Source organism: Salvelinus alpinus, chromosome 1 (genome assembly GCF_045679555.1).
Source record: "Salvelinus alpinus chromosome 1, SLU_Salpinus.1, whole genome shotgun sequence".
NCBI lineage: Eukaryota > Metazoa > Chordata > Actinopteri > Salmoniformes > Salmonidae > Salvelinus > Salvelinus alpinus.
Genome location: NC_092086.1, coordinates 116,702,500 through 116,721,275, shown reverse-complemented (window position 1 = coordinate 116,721,275; position 18,776 = coordinate 116,702,500). Strand labels below are relative to the sequence as shown.

The 18,776-nt window shown below is 43.2% G+C and overlaps 1 protein-coding gene across 1 annotated transcript; it reads right to left on the bottom strand.

Moving 5' to 3' along the window:
- Positions 1 to 7,599: 7,599 nt before the first annotated feature.
- LOC139539524 (UDP-glucuronosyltransferase 2A1-like) lies at positions 7,600 to 16,767 on the bottom strand. Its single transcript, XM_071342566.1, has 6 exons — positions 15,772 to 16,767; positions 14,240 to 14,388; positions 13,873 to 14,004; positions 13,306 to 13,393; positions 12,245 to 12,464; positions 7,600 to 8,232 (listed from the first exon to the last, which is right to left on the bottom strand). Exons 1-6 carry the CDS (start codon positions 16,490 to 16,492, stop codon positions 7,962 to 7,964), a joined length of 1,581 nt encoding a protein of 526 aa, XP_071198667.1. The 5' UTR covers positions 16,493 to 16,767; the 3' UTR covers positions 7,600 to 7,961.
- Positions 16,768 to 18,776: the final 2,009 nt, after the last annotated feature.

The following is an 18,776-nucleotide window of genomic DNA, read 5'->3' as shown; positions in this document are numbered from 1 at the left end:
ACATCTCCACCCCGCTGATCCTCAACACTGGGGCCCCACAAGGGTGCGTTCTGAGCCCTCTCCTGTACTCCCTGTTCACCCACGACTGCGTGGCCATGCACGCCTCCAACTCAATCATCAAGTTTGCGGATGACACTACAGTGGTAGGCTTGATTACCAACAACGACGAGACGGCCTACAGGGAGGAGGTGAGGGCCCTCGGAGTGTGGTGTCAGGAAAATAACCTCACACTCAACGTCAACAAAACAAAGGAGATGATTGTGGACTTCAGGAAACAGCAGAGGGAGCACCCCCCTATCCACATCGACGGGTCAGTAGTGGAGAAGGTGGAAAGTTTTAAGTTCCTCGGTGTACACATCACGGACAAACTGAATTGGTCCACCCACACAGACAGCGTTGTGAAGAAGGCGCAGCAGCGCCTCTTCAACCTCAGGAGGCTGAAGAAATTCGGCTTGTCACCAAAAGCACTCACAAACTTCTACAGATGCACAATCGAGAGCATCCTGTCGGGCTGTATCACCGCCTGGTACGGCAACTGCTCCGCCCACAACCGTAAGGCTCTCCAGAGGGTAGTGAGGCAAACTACCTGCCCTCCAGGACACCTACACCACCCGATGTCACAGGAAGGCCATAAAGATCATCAAGGACAACAACCACCCAAGCCACTGCCTGTTCACCCCGCTATCATCCAGAAGGCGAGGTCAGTACAGGTGCATCAAAGCAGGGACCGAGAGACTGAAAAACAGCTTCTATCTCAAGGCCATCAGACTGTTAAACAGCCACCACTAACATTTAGCGGCCGCTGCCAACATACTGACTCAACTCCAGCCACTTTAAAAATGGGAATTGATGGAAATTATGTAAAAATGTACCACTAGCCACTTTAAACAATGCCACTTAATATAATGTTTACATACCCTACATTACCCATCTCATATGTATATACTGTACTCTATATCATCTACTGCATCTTGCCATCTTTATGTAATACATGTACCACTAGCCACTTTAAACTATGCCACTTTATGTTTACATACCCTACAGTACTCATCTCATATGTATATACCGTACTCTATACCATCTACTGCATCTGCCATGCCGTTCTGTACCACCACTCATTCATATATCTTTATGTACATATTCTTTATCCCTTTACACTTGTGTGTGTGTGTAAGGTAGTAGTTGTGGAATTGTTAGGTTAGATTACTTGTTGGTTATTACTGCATTGTCGGAACTAGAAGCACAAGCATTTCGCTACACTCGCATTAACATCTGCTAACCATGTGTATGTGACTAATAAAATTTGATTTGATTTGAATATAACAGTCTTAGACCGTTTCATCAAAATGAAAGAGAGGACGATGGCACATATTCACCATGTTTTTTTTCTACTCGCTCGCACACACACACACACACACACACACACACACACACACAGAGAAATCAGTACCATGGTCAGCCACATCATATTTAGCTTACGTTGATTGGCCTAAATTGTTTCTGATATCTTTTAGTTGTTACTGAATTAGACTAACCATAGGGGATTTGATTATGTTTGTAAGGTTCTGTATTTATTTTCTTAGTCAACCTTGTGTCCTGTTTCGTTGTGTTCTGGAACGTAGCCCTGTCTTTCATTTTTGTTCATTGATTTCACCTGTTCGTTACTCACCTGGTCTCATCAGCTCCTTATTTAGTTCAGTTCATTCTGTGTTGAAGTTGAAATGGTGCTGGAGTAGTGGACGACTTGCGGTAAAACTCTGTGGTTCTAAGTCAAGTTGTTTTTTATTTTTTATTTATTTATTTTTTAATTTTACCCCCTTTTCTCCCCAATTTTCGTGGTATCCAATCGCTAGTAATTACTATCTTGTCTCATCGCTACAACTCCCATACGGGCTCGGGAGAGACGAAGGTCGAAAGCCATGCGTCCTCCGAAGCACAACCCAACCAAGCCGCACTGCTTCTTAACACAGCGCGCCTCCAACCCGAAAGCCAGCCGCACCAATGTGTCGGAGGAAACACCGTGCACCTGGCCCCCTTGGTTAGTGGGCACTGCGCCCGGCCCACCACAGGAGTCGCTGGAGCGCGATGAGACAAGGATATCCCTAGCGGCCAAACCCTCCCTAACCCGGACGACGCTAGGCCAATTGTGCGTCGCCCCACGGACCTCCCGATCGCGGCCGGCTGCGACAGAGCCTGGGCGCGAACCCAGAGACTCTGGTGGCGCAGCTAGCGCTGCAGTGCCCTAGAGTCAAGTTGTTTTGAAGTCTGAAAAATGTCAGAAACATTAACTTGCTTGACCATGCAGTAGGTCATGTAACTGTTTGTTACATGTAATATTTGCTTTGTGGACTTCACCAGACAGATGTTGCTCTCCGGTTTTGTGATGAAACAAAGGTGTGGTTGAATTTATTCTGCCACTGTGTCTTATTATCTCAGCCTTAGACCTATATATCACAGTGTCAAGGCATATGAACTAACAGGTTATAGAGCAAACAACGCAATTATCACGACACAGATTGTAATATGGCTTTTTTCTCCCTGACTTTTATTTATTTTATTTCACCTTTATTTAACCAGGTAGGCCAGTTGAGAACAAGTTCTCATTTACAACTGCGACCTGGCCAAGATAAAGCAGTGCAACGCAAACAACACAGAGTTACACATGGAATAACTAACATACAGTCAATAATACAATATACTTGGCTTCCCCACTGATTTTCCCCACGCATCGCTACTGCTTTTAACACAAATCGTATTTGTCAAATGCTTCAGAAACAGGTGTAGACTAACAGTGACATACTTACTTACAGGCCCTTCCCAACAATGCAGAGAGAAAAATAATAACAAGAGGAATAAATACACAATAAGTAACAATACTTATAAACACATGGTGTACAAGTACTGAGTCAATGTGCAGGGGTACCAGGTAATAACATGGCTATAAACACATGGTGTACCAGTACTGAGTCAATGTGCAGGGGTACCAGGTAATAACATGGCTATAAACACATGGTGTACAAGTACTGAGTCAATGTGCAGGGGTACCAGGTAATAACATGGCTATAAACACATGGTGTACAAGTACTGAGTCAATGTGCAGGGGTACCAGGTAATAACATGGCTATAAACACATGGTGTACAAGTACTGAGTCAATGTGCAGAGGTACCAGGTAATAACATGGCTATAAACACATGGTGTACCAGTACTGAGTCAATGTGCAGGGGTACCAGGTAATAACATGGCTATAAACACATGGTGTACAAGTACTGAGTCAATGTGCAGAGGTACCAGGTAATAACATGGCTATAAACACATGGTGTACCAGTACTGAGTCAATGTGCAGGGGTACCAGGTAATAACATGGCTATAAACACATTGTGTACAAGTACTGAGTCAATGTGCAGGGGTACCAGGTAATAACATGGCTATAAACACATGGTGTACAAGTACTGAGTCAATGTGCAGGGGTACCAGGTAATAACATGGCTATAAACACATGGTGTACCAGTACTGAGTCAATGTGCAGGGGTACCAGGTAATAACATGGCTATAAACACATTGTGTACAAGTACTGAGTCAATGTGCAGGGGTACCAGGTAATAACATGGCTATAAACACATTGTGTACAAGTACTGAGTCAATGTGCAGGGGTACCAGGTAATAACATGGCTATAAACACATGGTGTACAAGTACTGAGTCAATGTGCAGAGGTACCAGGTAATAACATGGCTATAAACACATGGTGTACCAGTACTGAGTCAATGTGCAGGGGTACCAGGTAATAACATGGCTATAAACACATGGTGTACAAGTACTGAGTCAATGTGCAGAGGTACCAGGTAATAACATGGCTATAGCTCTGGATAAGAGCGTCTGCTAAATGACTTAAATGTAAATGTAAAATAAACACATGGTGTACCAGTACTGAGTCAATGTGCAGGGGTACCAGGTAATAACATGGCTATAAACACATGGTGTACAAGTACTGAGTCAATGTGCAGAGGTACCAGGTAATAACATGGCTATAAACACATGGTGTACAAGTACTGAGTCAATGTGCAGAGGTACCAGGTAATAACATGGCTATAAACACATGGTGTACCAGTACTGAGTCAATGTACAGGGGTACCAGGTAATAACATGGCTATAAACACATTGTGTACAAGTACTGAGTCAATGTGCAGGGGTACCAGGTAATAACATGGCTATAAACACATGGTGTACAAGTACTGAGTCAATGTGCAGAGGTACCAGGTAATAACATGGCTATAAACACATGGTGTACCAGTACTGAGTCAATGTGCAGGGGTACCAGGTAATAACATGGCTATAAACACATTGTGTACAAGTACTGAGTCAATGTGCAGGGGTACCAGGTAATAACATGGCTATAAACACATGGTGTACAAGTACTGAGTCAATGTGCAGGGGTACCAGGTAATAACATGGCTATAAACACATGGTGTACAAGTACTGAGTCAATGTGCAGGGGTACCAGGTATTAACATGACTATAAACACAGTGTACCAGTACTGAGTCAATGTGGCGTAGCAGTCAGACGTCTTTTTGTCCTTGTCGTGTCCGTGTATATATCTTTTTTCTTCGCATAACTTTTTAATCTTTTTCCTAAACCTCAACTTCAATATACTCTCCTGCAACCCGCCTCACCCAATGTGGTGTGGATCTGCTATTTTCTAAAGTATTTTTCTTTACTTTCGAACCGGAATCCCCCAACAGAAGCTAGCCAGCTAACTAGCTACTAGCTAGTAGTCAGCTTACCACTGCAAGCGGTCATCAGCTAACCTCTAGCTCGGAAATCGCTTGCCAGTTTGCACAACGCAATTCAAACCAGAGCATACCGGACTTATTTTCTCTCCATATCCCCAGATTCCTACCGCAAGCTCTGAACCTTTTCACCTGGATCATCGCAGCTAGCTAGCTGCTATCCGAGTGGCTACTCCTGGCTAACGTCTCTGTCCCGAAGCAAGCACCAATTAGCCTGGAGCTAGCCCATGCTAGACCCATCTCCCGGCTAGCTGAAGAGGTTCATCAGCCACTCTTTGGGCTACAATACCTATTTTGCCGATTGGCCTGGACCCCTTTTACTACACAAAGCCCTGCTAATCCATCACGACTGGACTATCGACGTAATCTGCCTGGGGGTTCTTTTTCCAACAGGCCCCTCCGTCACGACGTCCCCGAATGCCCATCTGCTAGCCTGCTAGCCGTGGCCCGCAAGCTGTCTAGAGCATATCGGACTGTTAGCTGAATAGGTCCATCGGCCAATTTCTTGGGCCACTATACCTATTTTGCCAATTGGACTGGGCACCTTTACTACACGGAACCCTACTAATCCACCACGGCTGGTCTGCTGACGGAACCGTACGAGAAGGCTAGGCACGAGGAGGCTACAACAGACTTTTTCCGTCGCGACATCCCTCTAAGGCCCTTCTGCTAGCTTGCTAGCCCCGGCCCGCTAGATGTCTGAATCGCCGTGTCTCCAGCCAGCTTAACTACTCACTGGACCCCTATGATCACTCGGCTACGCATGCCTCTCCCTAATGTCAATATGCCTTGTCCATTGCTGTTCTAGTTAGTGATTATTGACTTATTTCACTGTAGAGCCTCTAGCCCTGCTCAATATGCCTTAGCTAACCCTTCAGTTCCACCTCCCACACATGCGGTGACATCACCTAGTTTAAATTATGTTTCTAGAGACAATATCTCTCTAATCTTCATTCTATGCCTAGGTTTACCTCCACTGTATTCACATCCTACCATACCATATTTCAACAACAAGTTCAGTAATAGACCATGTGATTCTAGGGCTTGTAAGTAAGCATTTCACTGTTAGGTCTACACATGTTGTATTTGGTGCATGTGGCAAATAAAATTTGATTTGATATTGCGAGGGTTGTTTTATGCAATGCGCTGTCTGTGCTTCGGTATGTTGTCTAGAAAAGTGGATCCTCGTGATTTTATTTTCCTTCATATCTAGATCACAAAGGCCTAATGAAATACTTCAAATGATAGGCTTAACCGCTTCTTTTTCTCTCTCTCTCTGTGTATGTGGTGACTTAAAGAAGAATAAAGTTAAGGCCTTAACATCTTGCTGAATTTATCTAAACTAACATCTACCTGAATTTCTGTCGCTGTCCTTTTTGAAAGTGCTGAATGAAGGCCTACCTCATCGCAGCTCGTTTGCTTGAACTTGTTGATACTAAGAAAAGACATTATGAATTTACTGAACATGAATGTAATAAATGTTTGTGTATGGTTCAAAAGTCTAAACTCATGTTGGCGTTTGTTATTATTGAAGGACAAAGCTGTTCTTATCGAGTTTACACAAATCTACAAGGAGTCAGTAGAAACCACATTTGTTTAATCAAGTCAGCCCTATCAGCTATGGTTTTAAAAAGTCAGTAAGTGAGGCTGAATGAATTGTGTCGATGCCAGGCTAGGGTCCTCTGATAGCCAGGTGTAGCAGTGTTAAGGATTCACTCCGTGGTGCTGAAAAGAAAGCTCCACTGTTGGGACAGTTTTATGTAGGCCCTAACAGTTTGTGGGCACCGTTTGTCACCGTTATAGTGCAATTAATGTATTGTTTAGTGATGTGTTGTGTAGTGGCTTTGCTGGCATTCGTAAAAAAAAAAAAAAATGGCCTACCAAGATATATATGCTAAAATCGCCACTGCAAAAGATGATGAACGTCAAATTGGCTAGGGATAGGCACAACTGTCTTAACTTGCGTAACGGACGAGACACCAACATATTCTGGACACACCTTTTTTCCCCCAGCTCTTGGTCTAATCTATCACAACAGTCGTTCATCACTTGACTGTCATTCGGGAAAATACCTTCCTGGATCAGATGATGATGATGGGTGAAAATATCACAGAGTATCTAATCAGCTTGACACCAAATGCACATCCAACAAGTGCATAATTATTGAAGAACCAAGTTAATGTCAGTATCAATTTAGGTTGTAAGTATCAAGGTAAGGGGGTATCAAGGTAAGGTGGTATCAAGGTAAGGTGGTATCAAGGTAAGGTGGTATCGAGGTAAGGTGGTATCAAGGTAAGGTGGTATCAAGGTAAGGTGGTATCAAGGTAAGGTGGTACCAAGGTAAGGTGGTATCAAGGTGAGGTGGTATCAAGGTGAGGTGGTATCAAGGTAAGGTGGTACCAAGGTAAGGTGGTATCAAGGTAAGGTGGTATCAAGGTGAGGTGGTATCAAGGTAAGGTGGTACCAAGGTAAGGTGGTACCAAGGTACGGTGGTATCAAGGTAAGGTGGTATCAAGGTAAGGTGGTACCAAGGTAAGGTGGTATCAAGGTAAGGTGGTATCAAGGTAAGGTGGTATCAAGGCAAGGTGACCTTGTAGGTTAGAAGCATTTGATTTTGCAATTCCATATATAATTTAGAATTTGTATGTCCATAAAATCTGTTTTCACCCCATGACACGAAATGTTACGTAGTTACACTGGATTTCTGACATCTCTATACAAAAAACTGTACGACAACTAGATCCAAGTTCAATGTCTAATTTAACTGATTCATGCTTTTTATATGAGGATATAAGGACAACTTACACTGCTATAAATGCAAGGACAGAAAAGTAATGTTTTATGTCACATGATTTTGGACAAATCCATCAAGACACCAACCATGATAAAAGAGTTAAACATAGGTTTTAAATCACCAAGTACATTTTATTGACTATAGTTATAATCTCCCCTTTATATCTTAATGTAATGACATGAAAACAAAATGGCTGATTATTATCAATAACTTATCAGCAGCTGTAACAAGTTGTCCAGTGTAGGAAATCCTCATGGGTACCCTAGTTCATGAAGACCCTTTCGCACTATGATAATGTCGCCCATGACGATAATGCCCACTACGATAATGTCGCCCATGATTGTTTCAGTACATGACATTATTACCAGACCATGGGGTAGTCACTCTGTCTTCTGTCTTGCTTTAGTTTTTCTGAAACAGAAAGTACATGTTTTAACTAAGACTATAATGAAGAGTGCCATTACGGAGAGCAGGGCAGCTGTCACGTCCAGACAGTGGTACTGATACCAGCTCAGGTTATGGGACTCCACTCTCAGGTGCTTGGCCCCCTTGTTGCGCATCACAAACTCAATCCAGAACACCGCTGTATCCAATGGCTTCATTGGCTGGTCGTGGTGGAGACTGGAAAGCCTCATCACGTTTTCTTTGTACCTGGTGAAAGAAAAAGGGATATTAGTTATTTTGTCTTAAAGTATCCAGTCTGTTTTATGCCATCCCACCAAACTCTTTGTCACTCATTGTCATATTAAGCTTGATCTGGGATCAGGTTTAGTGTCTAAAATACTCAATACATTACACTAATCATTGTTGAAATCGGAAATCTGTCTCCGTCTGTTCGTACATCAGACAGAACTGGCCCAATTTTTACAAAATTTGGGTGAATGATGTGTCTTGACATAGATTTCCGGCATTTACAAAATTACCCTGATAGGCCCAAGGGGGGCGCTATAGTAATATCTCTGCTGATCCTACAGCTATTGTGAGCAGTAATCATGTGCCTATGAACCAGATTTATATTGTTAGCACTAAGGCGGTGTGCCCTAGGAGGAAGTCCACTGTGCGCAGCTCACCCTGCACTAAAATAAATAACATGAGCATATCTACTTCTGATAAGCTTCCCAGTAAAGCAATGAAAACAAGTAAGCATCCCAGAAGAAAAGTACTCAAAATAACCCATTTACATTTACATTTACATTTAAGTCATTTAGCAGACGCTCTTATCCAGAGCGACTTACAAATTGGTGCATTCACCTTATGATATCCAGTGGAACAACCACTTTACAATATCCACTTTACACAGTTTACACTTTACAATATCCACATATCCCTACCGGCCAAACCCTCCCTAACCCGGACCCGGACGACGCTAAGCCAATTGTGCGTCGCCCCACGGACCTGGTTCACCCATGTCAACATATGTAGCGTAAGAAACAAGGTTTATGAAATCAATCATTTGCTAGTAACAGATGACATTCATACATCTCTGACACTCACTTAGATAATACCTTTGATGATACAGCGGTAGTAATAAAAGGTTATAACATTTCCAGAAAATACAGAAATGCCAATAGTGGAGGTGTTGCTGTTTATATGCAGAACCACATTCCTGTAAAGATTAGAGAGGATCTCATGTTAAATACTGTTGAAGTAATATGACTACAGGTTCATCTGCCTCACCTAAAGCCCATTCTGGTGGGAAGCTGCTATAGACTACCAATTGCTAACAGTCAGTATCTGGATAACATGTATGAAATTCTTGATAATGTACTGTATGTGATATCAACAGAGAGGTATATTTCCTGGGGTGATTTAAATATCGACTGGCTTTCATCAAGCTGCCCACTCAGGAAAAAGCTTCAAACTGTAACCAGTGCCTGCAACCTGGTTCAGGTTATCAGTCAACCTACCAGGGTAGTTACAAACAGCACAGGAATGAAATCATCAACATGTATTGATCACATATTTACTAATGCTGCAGAAATTTGCTTTAAAGCAGTATCCAAATCCATAGGATCTAGTGATCACAACATAGTAGCCATATCTAGGAAAACGTTCGAAATGTCCATATTAGGCTGGGCCTAATATAGTGTATAAGAGGTCATAGGAATCCCTACAAAACGGATTGTATGTTGTTGATATAAAGAATGTTTGTTGGTCTGTGGTTTGTAATGACGAACAAACAGACGCTGCACTTGACACATTTATGAAATTGCTTATTCCAGTTACTAATAAGCACCCACTAAGAAAATAACTGTTAAAAACTGTTAAATCCCCTGTGGATTGATGAGGAATTGAAAAATGGTATGGTTGAGAGGGATGAGACAAAAGGAATGGCAAATAAGTCTGGCTGCACAACCGATTGGCCAACGTACCACAAATTGAGAAATCATGTGACTAAACTGAATAAAAACAAGAAGAAACTACACTATGAAACGAAGATAAATGACATAAAGAATGACAGTAAAAAAGCTTTGGAGCACCTTAAATGAAATTTTGGGCAAAAAGGCAAACTCAGCTCCATCGTTCATTGAATCAGTTGGTTCACTTATCACAAAAAACTACTGATATTGCTAACTACTTTTTCATTGGCAAGATTAGAAAACTTAGACATGACATGCCAGCAGCAAACGCTGACACTACACATCCAAGTATATCTGACCAAATTATAAAAGACAAGATTTGTACTTTTGAATTCCGTAAAGTCAGTGTGGAAAAGGTGAAAAAAGTATTATATTGTCGTCTATCAACAATGATAAGCTACCAGGGTCTGACAACTTGGATGGCAAATTACTGAGGATAATAGCGGACGATTTTGCCACTCCTATTTGCCATATTTTCAATTTAAGCCTACTGGAAAGTGTGTGCCCTCAGGCCTGGAGGGAAGCTAAAGTCATTCCGCTACCTAAGAATAGTAAAGCCCCCTTTAACTGGCTCAAACAGCCGACCAATCAGCCTGTTACCAACCCTTAGTAAAGTTTTGAAAAAAATGGTGTTTGACCAGATACAATGCTATTTTACAGTAAACAAATTGACAACAAACTTTCAGCACGCTTATAGGAAAGGACATTCAACAAGCACAGCACTTACACAAATGATTGATGATTGGCCGGGAGAAATTGATAATAAAAAGATTGTGGGGGCTGTTTTGTTAGACTTCAGTGTAGCTTTGGACAATATCGATCACAGTTTGATCCTGGAAAAACATATGTGTTATGGCTTTACACCCCCTGTTATATTGTGGATAAAGAGTTACCTGTCTAACAGAACACAGAGGGTGTTCTTTAATGGAAGCCTCTCCAACATAATCCAGGTAGAATCAGGAATTCCCCAGGGCAGCAGTCTAGGCCCATTACTTTTTTCAATCTTTACTAACGACATGCTTTGAGTAAAGCCAGTGTGTCTATGTATGCAGATGACTCAACACTATACACGTCAGCTACTACAGCGACTGGAACAGGGCAGTACGGCTCGCCCTCGGATGTACACAAAGAATTAATATTAATAATATGCACGTCAATCTCTCCTGGCTCAAGGTGGAGGAGAGATTGACTTCATCACTACTTGTATTTATGAGAGGTATTGACATGTTGAATGCACCGAGCTGTCTGTCTAAACTACTGCCACAAGCTCAGACACCAATGCATACCCCACAAGACATCAACAAGAGGTCTCTTCACAGTCCCCAAGTCCAGAACAGACTATGTGAGGCACACAGTACTACATAGAGCCATGACTACACGGAACTCTATTCCACATCAGGTAACTGATGCAGCAGTAACATTAGATTAAAAACGTGATAAAAATACACCTTATGGAACAGCGGGACTGTGAAGCAACACAAACATAGGCACAGACACACACACACACACACACACACACACACACACACACACACACACACACACACACACACACACACACACACACACACACACGATAACATGGATTTTGTATTGTAGGTACAGTATGTGGTAGTGGTGGAGTACGGGCCTGAGGGCACACTGTGTGTTGTGAAATCTGTGAATGTATTCTAATGTTTTTAAAATGGTATAAAATAGCTTAATTTTGTATCCATAATAAATACAAATAGTAGGGGGGGGGGGGGGGGGCTGCATCATCCGTGGGGGACGACATGTTCACTGTTTCTTTGTTTTAGTGTTGGTCAGGACGTGAGCTGAGTGGGCATTCTATGTTGTGTGTCTAGTTTTCCCGTTTCTGTGTTTGGCCTGATATGGTTCTCAATCAGAGGCAGCTGTCGATCGTTGTCCCTGATTGGGAACCATATTTAGGTAGCCTGCTTTGTCTTTTGGTTTGTGGGTGTTTGTCTTCCGTGTCAGTGTTTGTCGCCACACGGTACTGTTTCGTTTGTTCACTTCGTTTATTGTTTTGTTCTAGTGTTCAGTGTTGTTTATTAAAAAGACATGAACACTTACCACGCCGCGCTTTGGTCCGATCCTTCTTCCACCACAGACGATCGTTACATGAGGCATGACAGAACAACTAAAACGTGATCATTTCCTCCCTGACTTTTTAATACAGTAATGTCAAAAAAATACCTCACTGACACGGGTTGTTGGCTTTGAAATAAGCCAATCAGCAAGTGAGGAAACCAATCGTAGAGAATAGTTTTGTTTCGTTTGGTCAAATCTGCAAAAGGACTTACGATGGATCATTGATCACAGAGTTGAGTCCTTCCGTCAGATCTTTGGATGTCATCTTGTTGAAGTCCATGATGACAGCCGCTCCTTTGGTCTTCATGTGCATGAGGTTGACTGACTGGTCAGCGAACAGAGGGATACCCACCATAGGAACTCCATGGTAGATGGCTTCATAGAGTCCGTTGGTTCCACCGTGAGTGATGAAGGCTTTGGTCTTCGGATGACCTTTTGGGATACACAACGACAGAGAGAGAACAGGGTTGTATGGTCAAAGACTGTGTGGGACCTACAGGGCCCATGTTCATAAAACGTTTCAGAGAAGGAGTGCTGATCTAGGATCAGTTTAGACTTTTAGTTCATAATGAATGAACACGGGGGACCTGATCCCTAGGTTGAAGATACCCAGGTTAGGACAAGTCTCAGGACCAATCCCTGGGTTGAAGATACCCAGGTTAGGACAAGTCTCGTGACCAATCCCTCGGTTGACGATACCCAGGTTAGGACAAGCCTCGGGACCAATCCCTAGGTTAACGATACCCAGGTTAGGACAAGTCTCGTGACCAATCCCTCGGTTGACGATACCCAGGTTAGGACAAGTCTCGTGACCAATCCCTAGGTTGACGATACCCAGGTTAGGACAAGTCTCGTGACCAATCCCTAGGTTGACGATACCCAGGTTAGGACAAGTCTCGGGACCAATCCCTAGGTTGAAGATACCCAGGTTAGGACAAGTCTCGGGACCAATCCCTGGGTTGACGATACCTAGGTTAGGACAAGTCTCGGGACCAATGTTGCTGTTAGATCATTTCTGGTCCAGTTGTTTAGAATTTTTCCTCAGTTATACATTTTTACATTTGAGTCATTTAGCAGATGCTCTAATCCAGACACGATTTACAACTAGTGCATTCGTCTTAAGATAGCTAAATGAGTCAACAACACATCACAGTTGTATGAAAATAGCTATGGGATATTAGAATGGTGGTCTTATTGACCTTTGTTATCTTCAACCTGATCCTAGATCAGCACTACCGTAGGCCAAGGATTATAAAGATAGACAAGTTATTACCTAGTAAGTCATTCTGTGGAATCCACTCATAAACTCTTGTGTTGGGAGCCAGGGTCTCTGGTTTCTCCCCACTGTATCTCCACAGCACCTAAAACAGGAATAAGAATCTGCAATGAAACACGGTACTCATAACCAGAAGCTATGGTTTTCTGAAGGGGCCCCGATGGCCAAATTCATCAACACCTCTGAATGAATTCTGTGTAAAAAAAAACACAAAAAAACCCAGTAGGCTATCTTGTATATTTGTATCCCACAAATGGATCAGATTGAGGGGACATATGTCCTCCCTGCTTAGTTTCAATGGGCAACTTATAACATCCAAGGCAGAGTCCCAAATGTCTCTCTATTTCGATATTCCCTATATAGTGCACTACTTTAGACCAGAGCCCTATGGAACCCTATTCCCTATATAGTGCACTACTTTTGACCAGAGTCCTATGGGACCCTATTCCCTATATAGTGCACTACTTTTGACCAGAGCCCTAAGTAGTGCTCTAAATAGGGCGTAGTGCACATAAATAGGGACATTTTGGAACAGAAGCCTGAAACCAACAGAACCAGACTCACCTTCTGCGGTATCTGTCCCAATGCAGTGGCTACGGTGTTTCCTCTCTCTGTAGTCAGGTTCTTGACCATGGAGCCCAGTGAAAACACTACGATGCCGTCATCTCCTGAACTCTGCACAAACTCCTCCATGGCCTGATGACCAACAACGACACAGTCCCAGTGTCTCAATGGTACCAAATATTAATGATGGGATTCAATGATAATCAGCCTTCATGCCTGACCGTTACAGTATCTTGTTAGACAGTTGACGGACTGTCTACGTCCGTAACGGTGCCCTAGTGCACTACTAGAGGGGAATTTGGGTGCCATTTCGGACATCGGCAATCAGCACTGCTTGTAAAATAGCGTTTAAAAGCAAAAGCCTTACCTCTGAAAGTGGCTTTGCAGGTTTGCAGTGAAGTCCTCCCACAAATTTGAAGTTTGGCAGGAAAGGTCGAGGATACTCAATGTCCCAGTATGTTCGTATCAACCAGATGTCAGCCTTCCCCATTATCTCACAGAACCTAGTCGGACTTCCTGATACATGTAGAGAATATAATCAGCCCCTTCATTCACCAAGGAGATGTACATATACCCAGAATTTACACAGTCTACATACATTATATATACAGTATTGACTATATGTAAATTCCTCTGCCTATATTCTCTCTGTATATTTTGTATAGAGACACAGTACTGCTAAATAAATAGCCTTGTCCACAAAACATGTAACTGTAGCGAGGGCCAGTTTCCCAGACACAAAAGGCTTTTTGTCTTGGACTAAAAAGCCTTTTTAATTGGACATTCTCCATTTAGCATGCATGAGTCCAGCGCCAGTATCCATCAAAGCATCTCAGATGTAGGAGTGCTAATCTAGGATCAGTTCAGCTTTTTAGATTATATTGAAAAAACAAGGGGGACCTAATCCTTCAGCGCTCCTACTTCGAGACACTTTGTGGTTACGAACCCCAGGTCTTCATCTGTCCAGTGTCCAGTAACTCAATTATGTTATTTATAGATTATTTGGACATGAAGCGTGACAATGCTATTATAGGTACCATTTACTTACTTGCAAAAGATAGCATTTGAGACAGTGGCCAGATAAACAAAACCAAAGTGGACATCTAACAGGGTGAGGAAACCCATACGTCGTGTTGTAATTTGGGTGAATTAGCTATTTAACATTGAAGGGGAAGGAGATAATTCCTGTAGCAGGAACAGCACCATCTAGTGGTCATAGCCTGGTTATATCAGGATGTAGGAAAGACTGAGGAAAGACTCTTTATGCATCCCAAAATGGCACCCTATTCCCTACATAGTGCATCCTATTCCCTACATAGTGCATCCTATTCCCTACATAGTGCATCCTATTCCCTACATAGTGCACCCTATTCCCTACATAGTGCACCCTATTCCCTACATAGTGCATCCTATTCCCTACATAGTGCACCCTATTCCTGGGGCGGCAGGTAGCCTAGTGGTTGGCGCCTTGAACTAGTGACCGAAAGGTTGCAAGATCAAATCCCTAAGCTGACAAGGTAAAAATCTGTCATTCTGCCCCTGAACAAGGCAGTTAACCCACTGTTCCTAGGCCGTCATTGAAAATTAGAATTTGTTCTTTACCGACTTAAATAAAGGTAAAATTAAATTAAATTCCCTACATAGTGCACCCTATTCCCTACATAGTGTGCCCTATTCCCTACATAGTGCACCCTATTCCCTACATAGGGTGCCCTATTCCCTACATAGTGCACCCTACATAGTGCACCCTATTCCCTACATAGGGTGCCCTATTCCCTACATAGTGCACCCTACATAGTGCACCCTATTCCCTACATTGTGCACGGTCTGGTCTAAAGTAGTGCACTATATGGGAATAGGGTACCATTTGGGACGTAGGCAGAATTCTGATCAACTTACCCTTTATCTCACTGTACAAAGTGTCCATGGTCGTTAGTAAGTGTACATTCATAAAGATATCACAAAATGTATACGCAACAAAATTGTGAACCCGCTCAAAGAAACTCATTTTGTCTGTATACGGCAATTCCGGGGAAGGGACGTAAGAGGAGGGAGCTGGCATCTGTGCACATTGCCTCTCAAAAACCATGCCAAATGAGAACCTCAGGGAGAAAATCAGAGGCAAGTCAAGAGCATCCGCGATTAAGTCACTGCACGGGAACATCGGATCAGAAAGGAGCGCGTCAAACTTGGACTGTCTCAGTGACTCCAGAAGCTCTTCGTTATTGAACATAGACTTACACATGTTGACCGTTAGAACATTCATTTTCTGCATGAAGTTTCTGATCCAAAGCCCCAGCTGCAGCATGGACACGTTCTGAGACTCGTTCATCCACCACTTTATGAAGTCATCATTGAGAGCCTGCCAGTCTTGTTTTTCAAAGGGCACATCGTAAACCTTGAAGCCGAACCTCTCTGGCCTGGAGAAGTTGATGGACGGCGAGGCGGTGGACACCATCACTGTAACACTATGGTTCCTCTGCACTAGCTCCTCCAGGATCACTCGCATGTTGAGCCAGTGACTATACTCTCCGGGAAAAACCAGCACGTTACCACCCTGTGTGCCCAGACACCCGCAGAGCAGGAGGGCCACCGACAGCAGCATCCTCACAGAAACCATCCTGGGGAGTAGACTAGACAGTAGCCTCTGACACCCAGACTTCTGACACCCAGCCTCTGACACCCAGACTTCTGACACCCAGCCTCTGACACCCAGACTTCTGACACCCAGCCTCTGACACCCAGACTTCCGAGTCAACGAGATGAGGTTTGGAAGGATGCCACCCCCCCTAGACTAAGTAGATAGAGACCGGAGTGGAGGTTGATGCTTTCAAGGCGGCCACATACACCCAAGAGAGGAATAAGCGAAAAAGCCACAAAGCTTTAAAAAAAAACAGCAGGTTTTGACTCTAATACGTCGACAACACTGTAAAAGAGGGAGTATTCAGTGCAGTTTCAAAGCCTATTGGTCAGAGGGTATTATGATAATTAACAGTTGTGTAACTCCTGAACTTGAGTCAACTCTTTTTTCAATGAGGTAAAAGTGCATGTGAACAAAACAAACACATACCCTACTGTGAGAAAAGCTTGAATTTCACAGTATTTCCACAAAAGGTAGAGCCACTTCTGTTCCTGTTCAGATCTTGGCCCTGGTTTCCCAAAAGCATCTTATTAATGCTGAAAGTTCATCATAATAACAAGATAACCAACGGAAAACATACGGGGTCTGTAAAATGTATTATTGGTTCAGAACTTTTGTGAAATAGCGCAGTTACAAATAGAAATCAAACTGGATGGACATCAGAAATAGAGGAAGGACTAAAAACAAACAAAATATAAACGATTGTAAAATAGATTTTGTCTGTAAAATGTGTATAATATGTGTAGACTGAAGGTAGAAGCCTAGTGTTTATTAGTTTACTCCAATTGGGGGAAGGGTGGTAGGGTTTGGGGAGTAATAAAGATATATTCTAAAAAAAGTATGTATATACAGTATATGTCTATATAGGTATGTGTATATGTATATATGCATACGTGTATGTATATGGATATATATATTTACCCCAAAAATATATTGGGGATTGGAAATGATGCAGACAATTACATTGATCTGTATTGACACATGCTCCAACTACGCACATAAGGGCCCGATTCAGTCTTAGGTAATGTATGCCTTTCCTATGCTCTTCTCAGTAGTTGGTATTCAGACTGACCTTATGCAGGTGCATAACGGACTTTCACCTGTACTCCACACACAGAGACGCGTACCAAGCTCTCCCTCACCCTCCATTTGGTAAATCCGACCACAATTCTAATCCTCCTGATTCCTGCTTACAAGCAGAAATGAAAGCAGGAAGAACCAGTGACTCGGTCAATAAAAAAGTGATCAGATGAAGCAGATGCTAAACTTCAGGACTGTTTTGCTAGAACAGACTGGAACATGTTCCCGGGATTCTTCCGGTGGCACTGAGAAGTACACCACATCAGTCACTGGCTTTATCAATAAGTGCATCGATGACGTCGTCCCCACAGTGACTGTACGTACCACAACCAGAAGCCATGGATTACAGGCAACACCCGCACTGAGCTAAAGGGTAGAGCTGCCGCTTTCAAGGTGCGGGACTCAAACCCGTAAGCTTATAAGAAAATCTGCTATGCCCTCCGATGAACCATCAAACAGGCAAAGCGTCAATACAAGGCTAAGATTGAATCGTACTACACCGGCTCCGACGCTCGTCTTACGTGGCAGGGCCTGCAAACCATAACAGACTACAAAGGGAAGCACAGACGCGAGCTGCCCAGTGACACGAGCCTACCAGACAAGCTAAATCACTTTTATGCTCACTTCAAGGCAAGCAACACTGAGGCATGTATGGGAGCATCAGCTGTTCCGGAAGACTGTGTGATCACGGTCTCCGTAGCCGACGTGAGTAAAACCTTTAAACAGGTCAACATACACAAGGCTGCGGGGCCAGATGGATTACCAGGACATGTGCTCCGGGCATGCGCTGACCAACTGGCAGGTGTCTTCACTGACATTTTCAACATGCCACTGATTGAGTCTGTAATACCAACATGTTTCAAGCAGACCACCATAGTCCCTTTGCCCAAGAACACGAAGGCAACCTGCCTAAATGATTACAGACCTGTAGCACTCACGTCTGTAGCCATGAAGTGCTTTGAAAGGCTGGTCATGGCTCACATCAACACAATTATCCCAGACCCACTCCAATTTGCATACCACCCAAACAGATCCACAGATGATGCAATCTGTATTGTACTCCACACTGCCCTTTCCCACCTGGACAAAATAAACACCTATGTGAGACTGCTTTTCGTTGACTACAGCGCAGCGTTCAACACCTTCGAAGCTCATCACTAAGCTAAGGATCCTGGGACTAAAC